Here is a 25,716-nt window from a genome sequence, read left to right as displayed (position 1 = left end):
TTAAGGTCTAATTTTGATGGTTTAACATTTAAAAATGAAGAAGTGAAGACAGCCATAAGTATTTTTTTTTTTTTAATAGTTGCCATGTCAAATAAAATGATCATGATGATGATGATGGTCATATTTTCTTAAATACTCTGTTGTTTTGTTTTACAGTGAGATAACAGTATTTCTTTTTTGTTTTCTTGTTGTTGTTGTTGTTGTTGTTGATATCATTAGTATTATTATTATTTTATAGGCATATTAATATGTAATTGCAGTTGCATTTTTTACAGTAAAAAATTTAAATACTAATAATATTTGATATTTTGTTTTTAATAATAATAATAATAAAGCCATATTAATATAAATCATAAATTTCAGCCAAATTTCTAAATATATATTTTTAATTTTACAAGAAAATATTTAAATAGTAGTGATATTTCTTATTTTGTTTATTATTATTATAATAATTATTATTATTATTATTATTATTGTTGTTGTTGTTGTTGTTATTTTATAGCTATATTAATATGTAATCACACAATTTTGTCCAGATAATGTTTTTATTTATTTTACAGTGATATATTAAAATACTAATAATATTTTGTATAGTTTTTTTATTAATAATAATATCATTAATAATAATAATAATTAATAAAATTAGAAATATATTAATATAATATATTATAATATTATTCTAAAATAAATTATTATTATTATTATTACTTTCATTATTATTATTATTATTATTGTTATTTTATTAATATCGTATAAAATAATAATAATAATAATAATAATAATAATAATAATAATAAACAAAATAAGAAATATATTAATAAAATATATTATAATATATTATTATTCTAAAATAAATTATTATTATTATTATTATATTAGTATGGCATAAAATACTACTACTAATAATAATGATAAACAAAATACGAAATATATTTATATAATTTATTATAATATATTATTATGCTAAAATAAATTGTTGTTGCTGTATTAATATGGCATTAATAATAATAATAATAATAATAATAATAATAATAATAATAATAGTAACACAATTTTGGCTAAATTGTGCAGTCCTACAAAGAAAAAAAAAATCACAATTAGATTTTTTTCCCAAAATTGTGCAGCCCTGGTCGTAGAAATGTTTACATTTAAATAAACTTATAAACATACATGAAAACAACCTAGTTATGAAACTAACGACCGACAATGCAGTTTTCTGTACATAATTTGCAGTTTTTACTGTCAGTTTTCCAGCAGTCAGTTTTTAGCATGTGTCGGTGCTTTACTGTATTTACTGTACATGTCTCGCACATGCACAAGTCTTTAACGGCATCATAAATGCGCTTTAGTTTCTGCTGAAGGTGCAGGCGTATTTTTGCTGTTGTGTGTAAAAGCGAAACGTGATGAAATCCGACTGCTGATGGTACGTTCTGGAGTCCTCCACACTGACGGATCAAAGTAATCCAATTATGAAAATGAGCTTATTTTTGCCCTCTCTCTCTCTCTCTCTCTCTATTTTTCTCTCTATCTTCATTTAAAGTTGTTGTGGGATCTGAACACTCTTATCAATGTGGGCCGCTGATTTTACAGCAAAACCGAACGGTTGATTTGCGATCTGCCCTGAAATAATGAGAGTGCAGAGGAAGCGAAACCACCTTTCTCTTCATTCGTATTCCTCCGTTTTTCTCCCACAGGTTTCTGGAGAACTCTCTGCTCAGCGCCGAGGTGAAAGAGGGAGAGATTCTTCCTCCGACCATCCAGAAGCTGATGAAGGGATACAACAAATACCTCCGGCCTTTTTTTGACAGTAAGGACGTAATGGATGTTTAATGCTTGTGTGTGTATATGTGGGCTGAACGGCGCTTTACTCCCTCACATTTTCATTTAAAACAGATTGACTGATGCTCCATTATGCGACATATTCAAATGAGAATCTCAATGTGATTAAGCCACAGTATCATCAATCAGAAAGTGAGAGAAAGACACTCAGAAATCACTAATTGTAAGAACTGCAGAGTTCATCCACATAGTTAGAAATAAAATAAAATCTAAAACGAGTCGTTTTCTGATCTTGGTTTCAACAAAAGCTGTTTTTGGACTAATGAGGAAGATCTGAGTTCCGAAACTCACAGGATGTTTTTATATTACAGTGACTTCTTACATGTCGAAAGATGAAATAAAATTTGATTTCTCAGTTCATGACCCCTTTAAGAAATCAAGCAGCAGCACACAAGGTCTAGGGTTGTGCGATATTGAAAAAAAAAAAAAAAAAAACAATATTTTCTGGGATTTTATCGATAACATTAATTAGACGATATTTTGCAGAGTGTGTTATTGTGCTGAAATCTTAAGGACTTACCATGGACAGCTGACTTCTAATTTTTTTGATATTCCTCATATTCTGTGTGGTGGTCAGTTCACACTGATAGAAATTAATATTTTCCAATAAGTTTAAATTGATTTTTACCTTTTATGGGCATTTTAATTTTTTTTTCTAAATGTGTGCATTATCTTTTGAGTCAAATTCTTGCATTTGGGCTTACATTATTATCAAGTATATTATAATATATTATTGTTCTAAAATAAATTATTATTATTATTATTATTATTAATATGGCATAAAATACTACTACTTCTACTACTGATAATAATAAATTATTATTATTATTATTATTATTATTATTATTATTATTATTTTAATATGTCAAAATACTACTACTACTACTACTACTACTAATAATAATAATAGTAATAATAAACAAAAAAGAAATATATTAATAAAATATATTATAATATAATATTATTCTAAAATATGTTATTATTATTATTATTATTATTATTATTATATTAATATGGCATAAAATACTACTACTACTGATAATAATAATCTGTTATTATTATTATTATTTTAATATGGCATAAAATACTACTACTACTACTACTAATAATAATAATAATAATAATAATAATAATAATAAACAAAAAAGAAATATATTAATAAAATATATTATAATATAATATTATTCTAAAATATGTTGTTGTTGTTATTATTATTATTATTATTATTATTATTATTATTATTATTATTAATTATTATTGTTGTTGTATTAATATGGCATTAAAAGTAATAATAATAATAATACATTTTTTATCATTATTTATCATTATTTATCATTTATCATTATTTATTATTATTCATTTTTATTTTTTATTCATTTATCAGTTAGATTTTTCCCAAAATTGTGAAGCCCTGGTCCTAGAATTGTTTACATTAAATAAACTTGAAACATACATTCTCTGAATTAAACTAGTTATGAAACTAACAACAATACTGTTTTTTGGTACATAATTTGTCGTTTTTGAGTTTTTCAGTAGTCAGTTGTCATGTGTCAGTGCTTTTTGTTGGTGAAGTAGAGCAAAAACAGGCAACATGGTGTCTAAAACATAAGTCTCTTAATTCTTGTCTATTGAACTGTTGTAAAAAATCAATCTCACATTTGTAATCATGGTCATTTTTAGAGAGGAAAACGGCACTCTTCTTGTGATATTGACATTTTCTGTCCCCATGTCTTTGTGAATTGTTGATCATTCTAAGTGTATTTTAATAGACCGAATCATGCAGTGAAAGAACACACTGTTAATGCATCCGCGCACTAATCTCGACTTCTCGTAATGCGTGCACTGCACTCTGTAGGTGTTCTGAATGGTTTTTGCAAAATACTCGATAATGTCTAATTGAGCATCGTTAAAACAACAATTACGGTATTATCACAGATGATATATATCGCACCCCTAACGAGGTCAGAGAAACGCAGTAAACCTGTTGCTGTCTGTCTGTCTGTCGGTGTGTCTCGTCCTGTTGCTCCTGCTGTAAATTATTGATGAGTTGTGGATTGTTACTTGCAATAATAACTACAATAACTGCTGATATTCTGTCAGTCTTTTGGAGTTGGAACTGACTTTGAGTCGACCTCTAAAACAAAATGTCTACAAATATTTAGCGTTTTCTTATTTTATATTATTTCTGAACATTTTATATTAAAATATATTTAAAATACATTTTTATGCTAATGTAACCAGTAGAGCTTAAAGTGTGGAACAGATACTTCAGTTCCTCTGTGTATCAATATGAATGACAATACACAGTAACAGGCCAAATCACCAGGTTCGGTACAGAGGGCAGAAATGAGGCAAAACACATTAACACAAGGACCAGACAGACTTTTACCAATATGTTTGGGTTTACTTTTCAGAGAAATTGGAATGAATGAAATCATAAAATGAAATAAAAGCAAAGTAAATGGGAACAACAAGCAGAAATGTAGCCTGTACTTACTTATTTATTTATTTATTTATTTTTGTAGCTGTATCTATTTATATTATATCTGTTCACTGTAATATTTAAATTGATATATGTATTAACCTTCCTTAATTATTTAAATTCAATTTTAGCTTAATGCTGATGTATTTTACTTCTGCTAGATTTTTTTATTTTCTCTGTGGGTTTAAAATGTTTCTTCCTGTTTGGTTAAATTGGAACCAATAACCCACAACATGAAATGGTTGTAACAGTCAGGTCGTTTTCAACAAATAACACTTTAACTGAAATAATACAGAAAACTCAACAGTAATTCAATGTAGGTGAACAGATTACAGTACATGAAGCAAGTGTGCATGTACGTGTGTAAGAAAAGTTCCTTCAAATCCAATTAGTGAATCCAAAGAATGTAAAAGTCTCTTGGTGCAGTAGTAGTGCAATGTTCAATAAGGCAGCAAACGACTCTGTTCAGTGCTCAGTGTTGAGGTAATTGATGAGAAATACCACAAGGATGAGTTCCGCTGGTAACGGCAATTAAGGCACAGATCACGTGATGAATAGCAGAGTTTCCTCTTCTTAGGGTCCTCTAGCTGGGTGGCTCGCCATCTCAAGATCACAGCTTATTCCAGACTCACAAAAAACCTGACCAAATCCGGGAAATTTCAGTAATGAATTATTAACCACGTTGGATTCTACAGGGGCTCATAATCTGCCATCATCCACTTCGATATCATTAATCATCACACTTTTAACCCTGTTTGTGACACTCGCAATCTGCGAAGCGTGTGCTCTCTCTCTCTCTCTCTCTCGTTGTGCGTCTCTTCTTAGTGACGTCATACACAGCACCCGTCTTATAACAAAACGTTGTGCTTTTTTATCATTTTTAATTAAATTATTTTAGTTTCACTGCACAGGATGACTTCTGTTTAGACATTTACTTAAATGACTAAATGACTAATGAAATCAGTGTTGCCCAGTCCGCGGTGTTCCAGCGGATTTGGGCTACTTTAACACTGTTGCTGTGGGTTGTTTTTGATGTCCGTGGGTTAAAGTGACCCCAATACCGGCATATTTTAGCCAATGAAATGTGAATTTACCAGGGGGGGAACCCTGCCAAAAAAACGTGTATTTTATCCTCCAGAATGCGATTTTTAACAGGGACCCCCTCGAAACAAAATTGGGCTAGTTTTGGGCTAGTTTCGAGTAGCAATGGGATGGGTTTTGTTGTGAAAACCTGGCAACCCTGCTACAAATACATTTGCATATTAACATATTTTAGGCTTAATATTAAGAAATGTGCATTGTGCACAAGTAGTACTCCAAATAAAGTTTAATTACAACTTTTTATAGTAAATCTCAACCGATATATCAGTAAACTATACTTAGTATAAAATAAATGCATTTTAAATCTATTACTTTTTTAGTAGGGATGTGTTTAAGACTTTTTTTTTTTTTTTTTTTATGCAAAGTTATGGAAATTATTCACAAATAATTTTTTGTCATCCAAGATGTTCAAAACTGTCTTTTCAGGTTTTTTTTCTTCATATAATGAACTTCATTGGTGCCCCGATTTTGAACTTCCAAAATGTAGTTTAAATGCAGATTCAACGGCTCTAAATGATCCCAGCCGAGGAAGAAGGATCTTATCTAGCGAAACAGTTGGTCATTTTATTCGAAAAAAAAAAATATTGTATACTTTTTAAGCACAAAAGCTGGTGTAGCACAGGCTCTGGGATGCGTGTTCTAGATGCTATGTACTACTGAATCATGTCGAAAGGTCATGCTGAAAAGCAAAGCAAAGCAAACGCGCAAAGACTAAAAACATGCAAGTAAGTCAAACGCTGTTTATAAACAAAAAGGTAGAACGATGTCGGACGATTCTGAAGTTGTAGGAGAAAATAAGATGGCGTTTTTCACCATACTCTACCTTTTTGAGCCGGAGTACACAGACGATGAACTTAGACGTGATTCGTAGTAGTGATGGGAAGTTCGGATCATTTTACCGACTCAGACCTTTGAGTCTCGTTCAGCAAAATGAACGAATCTTTTTTCGAGTCATTTCATTCATTTTAGCAAAATCAGCATCACGTGACAGCCCCATATGATGAATGAAAGACTCGAAAAACCCGAAGACTCGAAACGGGTGAATTAATTCCAGTTCAGAACCTAATAGGATGTTGCGCGTGCGTGACTGAACGAATCACTCCCCGAGACGACTCGTTCTTCACGAGTCACATTAGTGATTTGTTCAAAATGAACGAATTGTTCAAGAACGACCCGAGAGCCTTTGCTACACGAGCTTTTGTGCTTAAAAAGTATACAAATTTTTTATTTTTCGCCGAAAAATGAACGATCGTTTCACTAGATAAGACCCTTCTTCCTCGGCTGGGATCATTTAGAGCCTTTGAATCTGCATTTAAACTACATTTTGGAAGTTCAAAATCGGGCACCAATGAAGTCCATTATATGGAGAAAAATCTTGAAATGTTTTCCTCAAAAAGCATAATTTTTTACGACTGAAGACAGAAAGACATGAACATCTTGGATGACAAGGGGGTGAGTACATTATTTGTGAATTGTTGTTCTGGAAGTGGACTTCTCCTTTAACAAGTGAATTTGTTTTACATTTACATCATGTTGAACACTTAATGTGTGCTGCACATGGAACTTTCTTTTCAACTTTCAAGTGGTGAATAAAGAGAATATTACTTTCATTATAATTGTTAACTAGTTGAATGTTAATTTAAATGATCTTCAATCTGTCAGATGTTCTTAGATTTTTAAAGAATGCATGAAATAATCAAATTTAAACCTTTAATGCAGTGCGAGTCACTTCAGATAAAAGTGTCTCCCAATGCATGAATGTAAAAGTAAAGCTATTTAATGAGGCAAAACTCCTTCAGTCGAATCATTTACATGTTTGCGTGCTCCCCGTCGCACTTACAGCATAATGCATTTCTCACAGCTGCTCGTCTCAGAGTAAATTGCCTTCCCGCTCACATCTGAGCGTGTGAGGTTTTGCTGGCGAATGCAAAGGGACAAATACTTCAGTAACACAATGAATCCGGCGTCTTCTCTCGAGTCATAGTTTCAGCGGTAAACAGCTGAAAATCAGCTGTGAGAGTCGTGGTGACAGAATAATGTGAAGAGAGACGCGTGTGGACAGCAGCTCAAACCGTCAAACCAAGTGTAAAAATAGGCGTATAAAGAGCCGTACGTGTCAGAAAAACTATGATGAGAACCTGCTGTTCTGAAGTCGCTGCTATTTTTCTTTCATTTGTCTCCGTTCACCGCATGTTCACCCCAATCATCTACATCATTCTGACTCACTGTTTTAAAGATGCTTGAAGAAATAAAACACATGCTTCCCACACCGTCAGCGCTAATGAGCAGAGTTTCACTCCAGGGTTTCTCTGAATTATGATGTATTGCAGAGCTGCGGATGTACGTGACATTTACACGCCTTCTCTGTTCTTCAGATGGTCCCGTCACGGTGGGCATGAGTTTAGACATCGCCAGCATTGATACCATTTCAGAGATCAACATGGTGAGAAACACACACCACACCTGGAATTAAAATGAAATAATTTTATAGTTTTATGCATTTTTTTTTTTTCTTGTGTGCTTGTTAGTTAGGCATGTATGTATGTATTAGTCATATTTAAGGTTTAAGGCTTTGTTAACCTTAACCTTGAGTAATTTCAAGTAAACTTAATAATAATAATAATAATAATAATAATAATAATTGCTGTTATTATTATTGTTAATAATCATAATAATTCTAAAAATAATAATATATTATATACATAATATTATTTTAAAAATAAACATTAGTAGTAGTGGTATTAGTATTTTCAAAAAATAAATAATTAAAAAATAATGTTTAAAAAGCGTTATTATTATTATTATTATTATTATTATTATTAATAATAGTATCATTTTAAATAATAAACAACTAATTTTAATAAAAAATAAATATTTTTAAAATTTGATTTTACATGATTATTAATGCTAATAATAACTGAACAACTTTGAAACAAAATAATAATAATAATAATAAAGTAATTAAAACAATATTTAAAATGCTTATTTTTCATTATAAATGATAATTCAACATATAATAATATTAAAATATTTAGTAGTAGTAGTAGTAGTAATATTTATAAATATAAATAATTAAAAACAAATATTTTAAATAAAAACGTTTTTATTTGTTCTTTTTAAATAAAATATTTGTAGAAGTTTTATTATTATTCAAAAATGCTTATTTGTTATAATAATTATCATTACTACTACTGCTGCTACTACTACTACTACTACTAATTCAATATATTAATATATAATAATATTAGTAGTAGTAGTGTTTTTATTTGTTGATTAAAAAAAAAAAAGTAAAACATTTTTAAAAGTTTTATACATGATTATAAATTAAAATAATTTTAAATAACACCAATAATAAATAATTAAAAAATATATTCAAAAATGTTTGTTTTTAATAATAATTAGTATAATTAATAATAATAGTAAAAATAATAATTGTAACAATAGTAATTCAAAATATATAATAATATTAATATATAATAAATTAGTATTTTTAAGTAATTAAAAATTAATATTGTCAAATATTTTTGTTTGTTTTTTTAATAATTATTATAAACCATTTTTACATGATTAATAATGACAATAATAATTTAAAACAATAATAAAAATAATAATTAAAAATAATATAATTAAAAAATATATTATTATTATTATTATTATTATTATTATTATTATTATTATAGTTATTATTATTATTATTATTATTATTATTATTATTATTGCTTGTAGTTTAAGTTAAGTAGTTTGTTCATATTCTTAACTTCAAGTATTAAACTTATGGCTCATTTCGACATAGTTTATGTTGTGCTGTTCATAAAATGTGAAAATGCATTTGTGTATTGCTTTCTAAAACATTAAGGATGTTCTGCTGTTGTATAAAAAGAGCTTCATTGAGCTGTGTTGTTGAATCGTCAGGACTACACGGCCACAATCTTCCTCCGGCAGCGCTGGACGGACGAGCGTCTGGTGTTTGAAGGTAATAAGAGTTTAAGTCTGGACGGGCGACTGGTGGAGCTGCTGTGGGTCCCAGACACATTTATAGTGGACTCCAAGAAATCCTTCCTCCACGACATCACAGTGGAGAACCGACTGATCCGGATCTTTCCCAACGGGACGGTTCTCTATGCGCTCCGGTGAGGCTTTATCTGGTCTACAGCACAGATATATATATAGCTGTGAATCTGCTTGAGCTGTACTGATATTTTAACAAGTCTGAAGTCAGTTGGTAATCTTTATATTTTTATTTAATTATAATAATTATCATTTTAAACATTATTACTGTTATTATTCATATATTTGTATTTTTAATAATAAATAAAAATAAATTATGTAAAAATAAATAGTTATTAGGAATAAGTACAAATAAAATAAAAATATAACAATAAATAAATCATAAATAATTAAATGTATATAATAATATTTATAATTGGTTATTATTATTACTGTTATTATTACTAAAATCAAAATGTTTTAAAGTTAATAATAATAATAATAATAATAATAATAATAATAATGACAAATTCAAAATAAATAAGTCTGAATTTTCTTTTCCAAATGTTTTGAGGATGTGTGTTTAGTTGTTTTTTAGTAATAATAATAATAATAATAATAATAATAATAAATTACAAAATAAATAAATAATTGTTTGTTGTTATTAATTTGTTTAATAATTCATTCAAAATATTTATAGTTATTAATTTGTTTATTTTTATTATATTTATAAATTTTATTATATTATATTTTATTTATTTAGTTTATTAATATTTACAAAAGTAAAAATAAATGATAAAATAATAATAAAATACATAATATAAATTGAATAATAATGTTAAATAATAAATTATGTTTTGTCATATTATTATTATATTATATATTATATATTATTATTATTATTATTATTACTATTATTATTACTATTTATTATCATTAGATATTTCTACTGCAAGCAAGACTAAATACTGATTATGGATGGCATGTTATGAGCCTGTGCAGCTTATTTATAGCTATTCATTAGCGTTTTTTTTTTTTTTTACATTATTAATAATTAAATGTAAAAATACAGTATAAAATAAGAATAAAAATACATAATATAAATTTTATAACAATAATAATAATAATAATAATAATAATAATATTGATGATAGTAGTAGTAATACTAATAATAATAATTATAATAATAGATTACAAAATAAATACATTACAAATTGTTTGTTGTTATTAATTTATTCATGAATTAAAATATTTATAGTTATTAATTTAATTTTTACATTATTAATAATTAAAAGTAAAAATAAATAATAAAATAATAAAAATACATAATATAAATTGTGTAACAATAATAATAAATTCAAAATAAATAAGTCTGCATTATTTTTTCTTTAAATGTTTTGAGTGTGTTTAGTTGGTATTTATTTAGTAATGTAAATAAATAATAAAAAATTACAAAATAAATAAATTAAAATAATTTGTTGTTATTGATTTATTAATTAAAATATTTATAGTTATTAATTTATTTTTTTTTACATTATTAATAATTATAAGTAAAAATAAACAATAAAATAATAATATAAAATGTATAATAATAATAATAATAATAATACAGTTTAAATAATTATGTTTTATTATTGTTATTATGATTAGATATTTCTACTGGAAAGCAAGACTAAAATACTGAATACGGATGGGATGTTATGCACCTGTGCATCTTTATCTATCATTAAATATCAGAAGCAATGAGAACATGTCAGCGTTTATAAGACGTAATCTAAACTGTGTTTTTGTGTGTAGGATCACCACGACAGTGGCCTGCAACATGGATCTGACCAAATATCCCATGGACAAACAGACGTGCACCTTACAACTGGAGAGCTGTAAGAAAACTCACACATTTCCATCTTTTGCTTCCCCAAGTGTTGCTCTGGCAACAAGCTGACGTTTTTGGGCTCTTGTTTATGACATGTGTACTCATATAGCTGCACAATGTTTCATATTCACGCTGTTTCATATTTTATAAGAACACGCAGTTGCATCCAAACACGCCACATTACTCCTGTTTACTTTCCGCGCTTGCGTGCGACGCAGATCTCTGATGTGAGGTTGCATAAGATCATTTATATAAACAAATATTACAGACAGACAGAAATCAGTCCAAGATGCTCCTCAGAAGTGTTTGATGTGTGTGACAGCCACCAGATTTGGGTCAATTTAGTTTCCCGTGGAAGCTGATTTGCTGTGGTTCGGCCCCTGAAGCTGCTTTCTGTTCTTGCTGACTTTATCTTCCTCTTCTCTTTATCTCTGCGCCCGTCTGCCGCTCTCTGATCTTGTCGTTCTTCTCTCGCCGCCTGTGAGTTTTGGATGTGGATCTCTTCCACGTCTTCTGCTCGTGCTTATGTAAGAGCGGCGGCATGAAGAGAAGGAGGGTTAGAGGAGCTTCTGAAGTCTCTGAATGTCTGTCTCACCCACCATCCACACAGTCCTTCTCTAATGAATCCACACGGTGCTGCTAGCAGACACACATGGCTGAATTTCAAGAATGTCTGGGTCACTTCAGAAAACATAAGACAAAATAAGGTTTCTTAATGCATTTTACATGCACACACTGCAGCCTGTTTTCAGGAACATTAGGAGTTTTTTTATGAAATGTGACAGTATTTTAAAGACAATTTTGCCCCAAATAGTAATTTTTGTGCACATTTGCCAAAGAAAATTGATTTGCACAATATTTTATATAAACATAATGCACAGTTATTTTGCAATTCTTAAATATATTTTTCATTAAATGATGATTTAAGCACATTTTGTCCCAAATTCCAGTCTGGCATAGAAATAGCATAGGAAAAAAAAAAAACAACTTTATCTTTATATGAAAACAATTTTTCATATAAAGATAATTATTTTATTTTATTTATTTTATTTTATTATTTTATTGCAAATGTATTGTTCATTAAAAAAATATTATTTAAGCACATTTTCTCCCAAATTCCAGATTTTTTTGCACAGAAATTCTAAGAATTATTTACACAATTGTTCATAAAAATGTGCAGTTCTTTTTCAGTTTGCAAAAATATTTTTCATGAAATGATGGTTTAAGCACATTTTGTCCCAAATTGTTAAAGGCCAGATATTTTTGCAAAGATTTTCCAACGAAAATTATTTGCACAGTCTTTCAGATAAACCTAAAGGTTTTTTTTTTTTCTTTTCATTTATTTATTTATTGCAGTTTTGAAATGTATTTTTCATTAAAAAAAAATATTAAGCACATTTTCTCCCAAATTCTCCCAAATTTTGAAAGGCCAGATTTTTTTTCACACATTTTCCAAAGAGAATTATCCACAATTTTTCCATAATCATAAGTTTTGTTTGTTTGTTTGTTTTTGCACAATGTTTCATATAGTTATATAATATGCAGAGTTTTTATTTTATTTTATTTTTATTTATTGCAGTTTTATTGCAGTTTTATTGCAGTTTTTTTATGTATTGTTCATTAAAAAAAATATTATTTAAGCACATTTTCTCCCAAGTTCCAGATTTTTTGCACAGAAATTCTAAGAAGAATTATTTAATTAATTGTTCATAAAAACATAATGTGCAGTTCTTTTTCAGTTTGCAAGAATATTTTTCATTTTGTCCCAAATTGTTAAAGGCCAGATATTTTTGCACAGATTTTCCAAGGTCTTTCAGATAAACCTAATATGCAAGGGGTTTTTTTCATTCATTTATTTATTGCAGTTTTGAAACTATGCACAATTCTTTTCCATAAGCATAAGTTTTGTTTGTTTGTTTGTTTGTTTTTGCACAATTTTTGATATAGTTAGATAATATGCAGAGTTTTTTTTTTTTTTTTTTTTTTTTTTTTTTGCAAATATTTATTTTATTGCAGTTTTATTTTATTGCAGTTTTTAAATGTATTGTTCATAAAAAATATTAAGCACATTTTCTCCCAAATTCTGAAAGGCCAGATTTTTTCACACAGATTTTCCAAAGAGAATTATGCACAATTTTTCCATAATCATAAGTTTTGTTTGTTTGTTTGTTTGTTTAAATGATCATTTAAGCATATTTTGTCCCAAATTCTGGTCAGTGGCATAGATTTTACAAAGAAAATTTGTTGCACAGTTTTTCATACTGTTAGATAATATGCAGAGTTTTTTTATTTTTTATTTATTTTTTTTTTTTTGGTAATTATTTTATTTTATTGCAGTTTTATTTTAATGCAGTTTTAAAATTTATTGTTCATTAAAAAATTATATTATGTACAATTGTTCCATAATTATAAGTTTTGTTTGGTTTTGTTTTTGTTTTTAAACCTATTTTTCATGAAATTATGATTTAAGCACATTTTGTTAAATTTTTCACAGATTTTCCAATGAGAATTATTTGTACAATCCTTCATATGAACAGTTTTTTTTTTTCTCTCGACAGCTTTAATTGTATTTTTCACAGCAAGTTTAGAAATAATGTCTTTTGCACACTGATCACTATAATTGCTTTGTGCATTTTTAAGAAAACACCTGGAAGTAGCAGCATGAAGTAAACACCGTTGCATGAGACCAGATCCAGCAAGCTGTCACAGATTTCTTCCTAAAGTTTTACATCACTTGTCTGAACACAAATGGCAAATCTGCTCATTTTGAACATCAAACCACCCATGCATTTGACAGACATTACATGCAATCTGACTTTCTCCAGGAAATGTTATTTTTGGAAATGCACAATATTCAGTTTCATGTCAACGTACAGGTTGAACGCTTCTGAAGCTCAGATATTTATATGACGGTGACAGAAACCGTGAGACCGGCACAATCAAAGATTCTCCGTGGTGGATTGAGACGTTCAAAGGAGGCTTTGTTTCAAATGAGGGTTTTAAGTCTCTTTGAATTATGGCCTGTCATCTGAACGTCATATTCATGTGCCACGCGGTGAACCGCAGAAGCCTCTCCCTGCTGTTGTTTCTGCAGTGCAGCATATTGCATGTCTTAATTGCAAATCTTTCTCAATCACGGTTTACTGTACAGATATATAATGTGAGACCGCAGTGACTCACAGTCGTGTGTGTGATTAGAAACGCTCGTCTCTCCCGGCATGTGCCGATTCTGTCCTCGGGGAGTCTGAGTGAGCACACGGGACAAACACACGTTCATGATCCAAAATACACATCTCACAGATTCACAGCATCTGATCACTGTCACACAGCGCCACCAAGAGGACACATACTGATATTACACACTCATACATGTGGACACTTATCTGATGTCAGTTACACATTAAAATATGATTTTCCAAAGAGAATTATTTGCACAAATTTACATCTAAACATAATATGCAGGATTTTTTTTCAATTATTTTATTTATTTTTGCATTTAATTGTATTGCAATTGTTTGCATTTTTTAACTCATTTATTTTTCATAGAAAGATTATATGAGCACATTTTCTCCCACATTCCAGTTTTTCCAGAAATGATTTAACCACATTTTGTCCCAAATTCTGATCTATAGTATAGTTTTTTTTTTCCAAAGAAAATTATTTGCACAATCATATAAACATAATATGCAAAAAAAAAAAAAAATCTTTATTTAATTTAATTGCAATTGTATTGCAATTTTCAATTTATTTGTCATAAAAATATAAAATATATATATTTTTTTAATATTTAAAAAAAATATATTTTCTGATCTGTAGTATAGATTTTCCAAATATTTTTTTATATTTCATATAAACATAATAACATGATATTTTCCCCAATTATTTTATTATTTTATTTTATTTTATTTTATTTATTTTATAAATGCACTTATCTGATAAAATCACCTACATATTAAAATATGAATATATAATGGTTAATAGCTGAATATGTAAATAAATATAAATTTTCACAATTTGTTCACAGTGTGTCCTTTATCAGATCAGTCCAAAACTGACTTGCATGCATCAAATTATCTTCTCTTGTTCATAATAACATCAAATTTCACAATATTTTGTCTGAATATAAAACTACAAAAAAAAAAAAAAAAATTAAACTTCTAGTTTTTCATCTTTGCTTTAGCATTAACATTTGAAGTTTTGTTTTAACTGTTCAAAGAAAGTGTGAGAACTGATTAATATTTAAACAAATACACCTAATGTTCAAAAGTTTGGGGACAACGTTGTTTTTTTTTTTTTTGAATGGAAGTAATCATTTTATTCATGAAGGATGCATCAGATTGATCTGAAGTGAGAGTAAAGACATTAATAATGTAACAAAATATTTCTATTTCAAATAAATGCTGTTCTTTACTTTCTATTCATCTGTGATGACGAAATATTTCACAATCTCTACGAAAATATTCATAGTTTTCAACATTGATAATAATCAGAAATGTCTGTTCAGCAGCAACGCAACATATTAGAATGATTTCTGAAGGATCATGTGACACTGAAGACGAGTAATGATGCTGAAAATTCAGCTGCGCATCACAGAAATAAATTACATTTTAACAGAGATTCACATAGAAAAACCTGTATCAAATTCTAATAATATTTTAACATTTTTAAAGTATTTTGGATCAAATAAATGTCACCTTGGTCAGCAGAAGAGACTTTTACAAATCTTACCAACTCTAAACTTTGAATGGTAGTTGCACATTTTCTGTGTAATATTTACATAGAATATCGTAGTATTCAAGGGTGAATTGAGCATGCAATTATGATGAATATGACAAGACATATCTGATTTATTTCTCATGTGATTAATGCTGTTTGTCTGTTGACAGGGGGTTATAACATCAATGACGTGATGTTTTATTGGGCGCGTGGGAACGAGTCTGTGAGCGGTTTGGACACGCTGAAACTGGCTCAGTACACCGTAGAGGATCATTACACTTCTGTGTCTGAGGCCGTATATGAGACAGGTACACAAGACCACAAACACACTGCAGTTACACCAAATAACACCTGTTTCATCAGAAATGACTCTGAAATCACCATGTTTGTTGTTTATTATTGCTTTGTGAGCAAATCAACCATATCAACACTCGGAAATAGTGCGGCAAAATTCCAAAATCTTTTGATGATATTGCCGAATCTTTAATTTGCCATAGTGAAAGTACATTTCTGGCTGAAATACATTTTTCATCTCAGGATGGAGGGGAGTGTTTTTCTGAATGTCTGAATTAGGGCTGTCAAACAGTTAATCACGATTAATCAAGATTAATTGCGTACAAAATAAAAGTTTGAGTTTGCCTAATAAATGTGTTTGTACTTTGTGTTATTATGATGTACATATAAATACACAAATTAATGTATACATTTAAGAGAAATATGTTATTTATGTAAAAATATTTTTATTTATATACAATATAAATTATATAAAAATTATAATAAATACGTATACTCAAAAACATTTCTTAAATATATACATGAATGTGTTTGTTTGTATTTATATATACATAATAATTGCACATAGTACACACATATATATTAGGCAAACTCAGGTTTTTATTTTGCGTGCGATTAATCGCTTGATAATGATTCGTGTTGCGATCAGTGCCGTCCCACACATGGTTGCAGTGTGTCCACTGTCAAACTCCAAAATTAGATTATTTTTATTTCTTAAAAAACACCATTATTTTATTTGAAAAGTTAATATTTTTTATTATTTTATTTTTGTTAGTTAAATATTTTAGTTTGTCTTGCATATTTTTTTCAGTAGATCAGATAACATTTAAAGTTCTCATATGGTCATGTTACAAAGTGCCCTCAAATGTTACAATGTTACAATCTACGGAGCTTTTTGTTACATTGTTTTGTTACATTTCACTTCTATTCTTTTGAAGTAAATAATGAAAAACGTATACACTGTAACTATGAAACAAAATGACATATTTGTACTAGACAAGTGTGAAATTAATGTGGATAAAAAATTATACTCTGAACCCCACAAACTAAGAAAGTCAAAAAGTGTTAGGTTGTGCCCCTTAGGCTGTGTTCCCCTAGGCGAAGTATACACTGCAGCTAAATTTGGGTGTAGATTCACCTTTTAGTGCTTAATCGCGTTCTGTTCAGTAATTTACGGGAATGACAAACGCATTCTGCAGCTGACTGCTGTAGTGACAGCCACAATAACGTCCTAATCTCCAGTTTTATTGGTGGTCTTGAAGATTTTTATTTGGACTGACAGCATCAGTGCTTTATATCACTTTGAAAAGACTCTGTTTCTCTTCCCAGGAAATTATCCCAAGCTGATCTTTCATTTCGAGCTGAAGAGGAGCATCCTGTACTTCATTCTGGAGACATACGTGCCGTCCAGCCTGCTGGTGGTTTTGTCCTGGGTCTCTTTCTGGATCAGTCAATCATCCGTCCCCGCTCGCATCTGCATAGGTACAGTTATGCGTGTCATTGGCTGTGTGATTTATATTTTGGAAAAATAAAATATGTAAAGACAAGTCATTCAGATTTTCCAAATAGAATTATTTACACAATCTTTCATAAAAACATAACATGCAGTTCATTCTCAATTTGCAAGTATATTTTTAATAATGATGATTTAAGCATATTTTGATATTTTTTGCACAAATTTTCATCTTTCATATGAACATAATGTAAAGTTATTTTGCAATTTTAAAATTAATTATATTTTTATTAAATGATGATTGAATGCTTACAGTTGGTGCTCACATGTGCTTACATTTTGTCCCAAATTCTGATCTATGGCATAGGTTTTCCAAAGAAAATTATTTGCACAATATTTCAAATAAACATTATATGCAGGAGGGTTTTCCCCCCTTTTTTTTTTGTCTTTTTTCCATTTTTATTTATTTATTTATTTTTGCAATTTTTAAATTTATTTTTCATGAAAACATAATTTAATCCCAAATTTTGAAAGGCCAGATTTTCCCGCACTATTTTGACATTTTTAAGTGTATTTTTAGGTGCGGTTACGTGTTTCATTGCCTGTGTGATATATATTTTAGAAAAATAAAATAGGCTTTTTTTAAAAGTTTTTTTCAAAAATAATTGTTTATACGATCTTTCATAAAAACATAACAGTTTTGCAGTTCATTTTCAGCTTGCAAGTATATTTTTCATGAAATAATGATTTAAGCATATTTTGTCCCAAAGTGTTAAAGGCCAGATATTTTTTTGCACAAATTTTCCAATGAGAATTATTTGCACTGTGTTTCATATGGACATAATGTAAAGTTATTTTGCAATTTTTAAATATATTTTTCATTAAATGATGATTTAATGCTTACATTTGTTGCTTACATGTGCTTACATTTTGTCCCAAATTCTGCTCTATGGCATAGGTTTTCTAAAGAAAATTATTTGCACAATCTTTCAGATAAACATAATATGTTTTTTTTTTTCTTTTTTTCTTTATTTATTTATTTGTTTGTTTGTTTTAATTTTAATTTGATTTAGTTTAATTTTATATTTATTTATTTTTGCAATTATGAAATGTATTTCCCATGAAAACATTATTTAAGCACATTTTCTGCACAGATTTTGTCATTTTAAATGTATTTTTAGGTGTGGTTGCACGTTTCATTGGTGGTTTGATTTATATTTTGGAAAAATAAAATATGTAAGGAAGTTGTATATGAAACAAAAATAACTGGAGTCGGTTGGAGTTTAAAAGAAAATAATATTTCAGGGTTTCTAGTTCATAATTTCATTTTTATAGGATTCAGTGTGCTACTTATCAGTTCTTTGTTTACTAACAATTTCAGAGTGAAAATTGTTTCAAAGTAAATCCCACACCATTTTTTATTTGAGAGTAGTAACCACTCGGAACATCCAAACAACCAAACATCCAATATAATAAAAGCAAAAGCTGATTTCCTTATGAGAGTTGAGCACTGGGCAGTCGAGCGTCTCAGCTGAGCTTGTGTGTTATTGGTGCGTGTTACAGGTGTGACGACCGTCCTGACGATGACCACGCTGATGATGGGCGCACGGACGTCTCTGCCCAATGCCAACTGCTTCATCAAGGCCATTGATGTGTACCTGGGTATTTGCTTCAGCTTCATCTTTGGAGCGCTGATAGAGTACGCCGTGGCCCACTTCTGCACTCTACACCACCCCGACTGCAACAGCGCACTTATGGTAAGAGAGGAACCTCTTTGCCTTCATCATCATCATCATCATAGTGTGTTCATCATCGTCTGTGCTGTTTTCAAAGGTAAGCATCATTATTAGTGCACCTTAAAACAAAAAAATTGTAAAATTACTTACCGTCAGGTTTGTATTTTGGATAATTATGTAAGTAATGTTCAGTTTATTGTTCTACTGAAGAAAAAAAGTCACCTGTATCTATGGATGCCCTGAGGGTCCAAATTATAGTCATTATTGTTACTGTCATCATCATTGTATTCATCATTTATTGCTGACATCCTCTCATCATACTTTTGGTCTGATTTATTTTCATGTTGAATTCATTGCTGATTTTCTCTGGTCTCTGTGTTTCTCTGTCAGTACGGTCATCACATGCACGATTGTGAGGAGGAGATGAACGGCATCGTCACCACCATCGCCAGCAATTCCTCTCGGCTCAAGCGGCGCAAAGACTCTCCGTCTCCTGCACCCACGGCCACCGCCGCCGGAGAGCCAGGTCTTGCGCCCTCCAGCCCGACCACCAGCGAACCCAAGACCGCTGAGGTCCCGTCTGAGCTGTTTAGCCGCTGTGCCAAAAACATCTCTGTCCTGAGGAAGATCTTGAGATCCATTAACTGTTGTCATGTGGAAAACCCACATTATATAGACAATTACTCACGGTTAACCTTCCCTCTGTCGTTCATCATCGTGAATCTGCTCTACTGGACCTATTACCTGTACTTTTAACCAGCGCATCATGTTGAATCATTTCTGTGTGTTAGTAAGTGTGACAGTGTGTGTGTGTGTGTGTCTGAAAGACCAGTACAGACTCAACAGTGAAGGAGAATAATTAGGGTTGCATCATTATTAAATTTTTCAGCTGATGATGATGATAGCCGATTATTCAGAATGATATCTATTAATACTGAAAGTTGATTATTCAAAATGATATCTCCTGATTCGGATAATCTGGTTATCCAAAATAACTACCAATAGCTGATCAATAGCTGATTATTCAGAGTGATATCTGCTGATTCTTATAATCTGATTATTCAGAATTAAATCTGCCGATACCGATAGTTGATTATTCAAAATGATATCTGCTGATTTTGATAATCTGATAATTCAGAATGATATCTGCCGATACCGATAGCTGATTATTCCAAATGATACCTGCCGATGCGATAATCTACTTATCCAGAATGATATGCCGATACTGATAATCTGATTATTCAGAATGATATCTGTCGATACCAATAGCAGATAATTCAGAATGATATCTGCTGATTCTGATAATCTGATTATTCAGGATGACACCTACCGATAGCTGATTATTCAGAATGATATCTGCTGATTCTGATAACCTGATTATTAAGAATATCTGCCGATACTGATAATCTGATTACTCAGAATGATATCTGCCAATACCATAATCTGATTACTCAGAATGATATCTGCCAGTACGATAATCTGATTATTCAGAATGATATCTGCCGATACTGATAATCTGATTATTCAGAATGATATCTGCCGATACCGATAATCTGATTTTTCAGAATATCTGCCGATACGATAATCTGATTATTCAGAATGATATCTGCTGATACTAATTATCTGGTTATTCTGTATGTTTTCTGCCGATACCAATAGCAGATTATTCCAAGTAATATCGGCTGATTCTGATAAGCTGATTATTCAGAATGAGATCTGATGACACAACAGCTGATTACTCAGAAGGATATCTGCCGATACCGATATCAGATTATTTAGAATGATATCTGCCAATACACATCTATCTATCATCAGCATTTGTGCTATAATCTCCATTACTACATTTACCACAATACTTACAATGGCAGTAAACAAAGCAACAGTTAAAAGAAAATGTCAACTTTTTGAATTGTTCAGTAAATCCCTCCTATTATTTGTCATTCTTGGAGTGGATTACTTTTCTAGGTGGATACACTTAGGAGCATAATTCCTATGAGTCGCTTTCTGTATGGCAAATGTCTGTCTGTTTATTGTGTGAAAGTTGGAGTGTTTACCAGCTTTAATATGCTACAGATGCTGTTATACAGAGATTAACCTGCATTGAACTTGCATTATTTAAAATAGCAAGGAGACGTGTTCAGTATCCTTGTTGTTCCATATATAAATCTCAATTATAGCATCAGCGTCAGCGTCTGGATCTCCACAGTGATTCCCATGATTAAATCCTCTGAACAACTAAAGATAAATTGAGGAAAATGCATGTGAATTTCAGCATCAGATTACTGGAAATCTGAGTTTGACATCACGTATGGCTGAGAATGAGCAGACTCGATCTTAAAGTCAACGTGAAATCAAAATTCAGTCAACGTTTCCATTGAAATCATCTAGGCTGTGGACTATTGGATAACGTTAATCTTAATCAGTAGTCAAATAATTATTTAGTCTGACTTTGTATCTAATGCAGCCTTTCTAAAATATCGTCATTTAATTTTGGTAAATGTTAATGTAATAGAGGTTACAGCAATAATAGCAAATAATGATGGATTTGATAAAAAATAATAATTAATGAAATCATAAAAAATATGACAATGGATAAACAATTTGAAAAATCACTTACTAAAAATGAAAAATTTGTTTACCCGCATGTCACGTGATTAACTGATCTTAACATATGTTGAGTTAAACATCCAATTTTAGTATTTGAAGGTGTGTGAATGTGATTGTTGGACTGTCAATGCATTTCATGTGCATTTGTGTGTGTGTGTTCATTATCATTAGCTGGGAGTTGTTGAAACAGTACCATGCAGTAAAACATGATCAAAAAGGGCCTAACAAGTTGATATCCTAAAGGTGTAGTTCGTCCAAAGAGGAAAACAATGTCATTTACTCACCCTCATGTCTGTTAAAGACCTATATGACTTTCCTTCAAAAGTCATACGCCTCATTTGAATTAAACACAGTTGTAAATGAAATTCGAAAGCTGTTGGACACATGAGGGTCAGTAAATAGTGACGTTTAGGTGAACTATCCCTTAAAGCACACCAGTTGCGCTGCTTTAGTCTTTCACAGTCTGTTTTTTCCACACTGTAACGCCTCTAACGTGTCTTCCTCGTGTGTCTGTGGTTCTCCAGTTTGAGTTACGGTGTTGAGATCAGACATAAACCATCGCTCCCTGTTTATTGCATTCATAAATCCTCCGGCCTCAGCCGCTTTCTTGCACATTGCGGGATCGATGGACCGCAGGGGCCGTGTAAACTCTTTATGCGACTTGGCTTTAATGATTCAGAGGTGTTTGTTGACTCTATACAGGACGAAGATGGACCAAAAGCCACGGACTGCGTGTGGCAAAACTCTCTGCAATACATTGAATTTCTTTGGCACGTGCTTCTGTGCATTAAAGCTCTTGGATTATGCATCAACGGCCTGTACGGAACTGGATTAAATACTTTGGGTTGTGGTTTTAAATATAGTATTCAACTAATGTATTTTATTAAATAATGCTTGTGTTTTGTTTAAAATAATTTAAGGTGAAACAAGCACAGGCAGTGCCACACTATCGCCCCCTTTTAACACCATCCAGAGCTCTTTTCTAAGCTGTGAATGCTTTTATTTGCGATTTGGGGTTTTGTTAGCATTTGTTGTCATAATGATCAAATGAATGGATGGATTTTCCTCTCTGGACCTTTTTTTTATTTATTTGGGATTGTTGATGCTCTGAAATGGATCTGCTACTTTTGTAACTTTTAATTGGCTTCAGTTAGATGTTTTGAGCGTTTGCCGTCGGCATGCAGTCGGATCCTTAATTTCACGTCGAATGCCTTCCGTTCAAAGTTTAAAACTACAAGTGCTTGATTTACAATTTAATGCATGTTTCTTTACCACTTTAGGGTAATATTACATTAATATTGACTGTAAATTTACATTTATGGGACTTTTTTGTGTTTGTTTATAGGTTGTTTTTAATTTGCCAAGTTGAGAATTAATGCAATAACACATCATTTACTGTATATGCATATCAGGTTTATTATCATTAACTAAAACTAAAACCTTAAAAAAGGGAAAAAGCATTTTCAGGACTTAAAATAAACGTCACCTGAAATAAAACTTTTTATTGCAGCTAAAAACTTTTTCATTTAGTTTGACCTGATGTACTAAAACAAGTCAACTATAAATACAAAATGAAGAAATACAATAAAAATGACAAAACAATAAAATTACTAAAACTAGCTAAAATGAAAGTTGAAAATATAAAAACTAATTCTAAATATTAATACAAAATTTAATATTATATCATTAATACTAAAATAATGCAGATGCGTATTTAGAATAATTAGAAAACATTTTTCTTAAGTGATTCCCAATGTATGACGTTCATGAACTTTATTTTATTAGCATCCCTGCAATGTTTAATTATATTTACAACATTAGAAAGCAGCTTAACACACTTCATGTGAAATCTTAATGCATTGCTAATAAATAATCTTTGTTCCAGCAAATAGGACGATAAGAGAATGATGATGACAGTGCTGAACATGTAAGCCAAAGACTTCATATGTCTAGAAATCCACCTGAAACAGATCGACAATTACTTAAACAAACAATAACCTGTTTGTTTAGCTCTTCTATTTCAATTCTAACCTGCAAACTGATCTGTATTTGATGGCAAGGCTGTCCATGTCTTCGTTTATTTTCCATCATCCTCATGTTATTGATCATAATGACATCCCAGTGAATTTCAGACGCTGTTTTTGGGCTGATCTCTCAGATCCAGACTGTTTGTGTTTGTATCTGGACCTCTCGATCATCCTGATGTGAATATGTGTGTATAATGTAACATTTGCATATAGACGATGGAGCGTAATTGAAGAACGACTGTAAATACTGCATGTTTACTTGATGTTTACTTAATGATGCTTATACTAATGATGCTAATAATGACACTAATAGTAATAATTCAAATAAAAACATGTAATTAAGAGTCTTGAGTGATATTTTCCTCCCTGCATACAGTAAATAAAGAACGTAAACCTCTGTGTCGCGCTCTGAAGAAGATATTATCATGACAGCACTATAATAAGCTCGTCATCTTATTTTAACGAGTATACACTAACAAAACCCAAGAGCAGAGATAAAACACAACCAGGTCACAACGGCTCTATTCAGACGGCTATTGAAGCGCTAAACAACCAGAAAACAACTTATTTTGTGCGTCAGTTACCAGTGGGCAAAGAATGTTTTTGTTTTGTATAAATATACATGAATAAACACTTATTTCGACAAATTGTTTGAATGTTTGTTCAGAGTGTCTACAGCAATTACTCATTTGCTTTCATAATACTCTTTCTCAAGCTTGAAGTACAGTTTGTGTGATTCTGATATTCATTTCTGATTTCTACACTGCGTTACAGTTTCATGGCCGTATGTTCAGCGGGCCTAGTGCTTGACCCCTGAGCTCTTCTTGAATCAGTGGTCAAAGGTCAGGGACCAGCTTACTAGCACCTGCTGGAAGATGCCAGAACTATACCATTTTGATGGACGTTAAAAATAGCAATATTCCTGAGAAGGTATTTGAAAGTGTTTAATTATTGAAAGACAATGTATCTAGGAAGTAAGTGTTTAATTTTTTTTTCCCCACAAGCTCATACTGTATCTTTTCCATGCAAAATTCAACAATTAAGAAAACATAATCCTTTTTTTCACTTATTTCAGATAAGTGAAAAGCCAGTACAAATAATGTTGTGTAAACATGGCTTAGATGTGAAAAGAGGAACAGATGAACCTTTTGACATTTGACTCCGGAACTTTGCATATCACAAATCATTTGAATTATTTCCTGCTGATCTGAAATGATGGTTCGTGAATCATTATTCAGATCGGGATTTCAGAGCATGGATCGCGGTTTGTGAATCATTTGATTCAGTTTGGGACTTCAAAGTGTGTACGCGAATCATTTGATTCAGTTCGGGACTTCAAAGTGCATATCGTGAACCATTTGATTCAGTTCGGGACTTCAAAGTGGGTATGGCCAATCAGTTGATTCAGATCGGGACTTTAGTGCGAGTTTGTGAATCTTTTGATTCAGTTCGGGACTTCGTTTTGGGTTCGTTAATCATTTGATTCAGTTTGGGACTTCAGTTCGTGTTCGTGAATCGTTTGATTCAGTTCGAGACTTCAGTGCGTGTTCGCGAATCAAATGATTCAGTTCGGGACTTCAAAGCACGTATCATGAGTCGTT

General features: G+C 30.6%; 1 protein-coding gene across 3 annotated transcripts in view; it reads left to right on the top strand.

The window, feature by feature from the left end:
• LOC127175465 (gamma-aminobutyric acid receptor subunit pi) overlaps positions 1-24,459 on the top strand; it is a 63,219-nt gene extending 38,760 nt beyond the window's left edge. For 2 of the 3 annotated variants that reach the window (XM_051126542.1, XM_051126541.1), the window contains exons 3-10: positions 1,695-1,807; positions 7,798-7,865; positions 9,335-9,552; positions 11,207-11,289; positions 16,169-16,306; positions 17,622-17,774; positions 19,309-19,502; positions 19,872-24,459. In XM_051126542.1, the coding sequence (XP_050982499.1) occupies positions 1,695-1,807; positions 7,798-7,865; positions 9,335-9,552; positions 11,207-11,289; positions 16,169-16,306; positions 17,622-17,774; positions 19,309-19,502; positions 19,872-20,237 (1,333 nt within the window). In that variant the 3' untranslated portion in view covers positions 20,238-24,459. Of the gene's footprint in view, positions 1-1,694; positions 1,808-7,797; positions 7,866-9,334; positions 9,553-11,206; positions 11,290-16,168; positions 16,307-17,621; positions 17,775-19,308; positions 19,579-19,871 lie in introns of all 3 variants that reach the window. The other variant, XM_051126543.1, reaches the window with a different exon arrangement.
• The last annotated feature ends 1,257 nt before the right edge of the window (positions 24,460-25,716 follow it).

The sequence above is a fragment of the Labeo rohita genome, chromosome 13, assembly GCF_022985175.1.
Source record: "Labeo rohita strain BAU-BD-2019 chromosome 13, IGBB_LRoh.1.0, whole genome shotgun sequence".
Lineage (NCBI taxonomy): Eukaryota > Metazoa > Chordata > Actinopteri > Cypriniformes > Cyprinidae > Labeo > Labeo rohita.
Note: the sequence above shows the minus strand (reverse complement) of the source record. Positions and strands in the feature narration are given on the sequence as shown.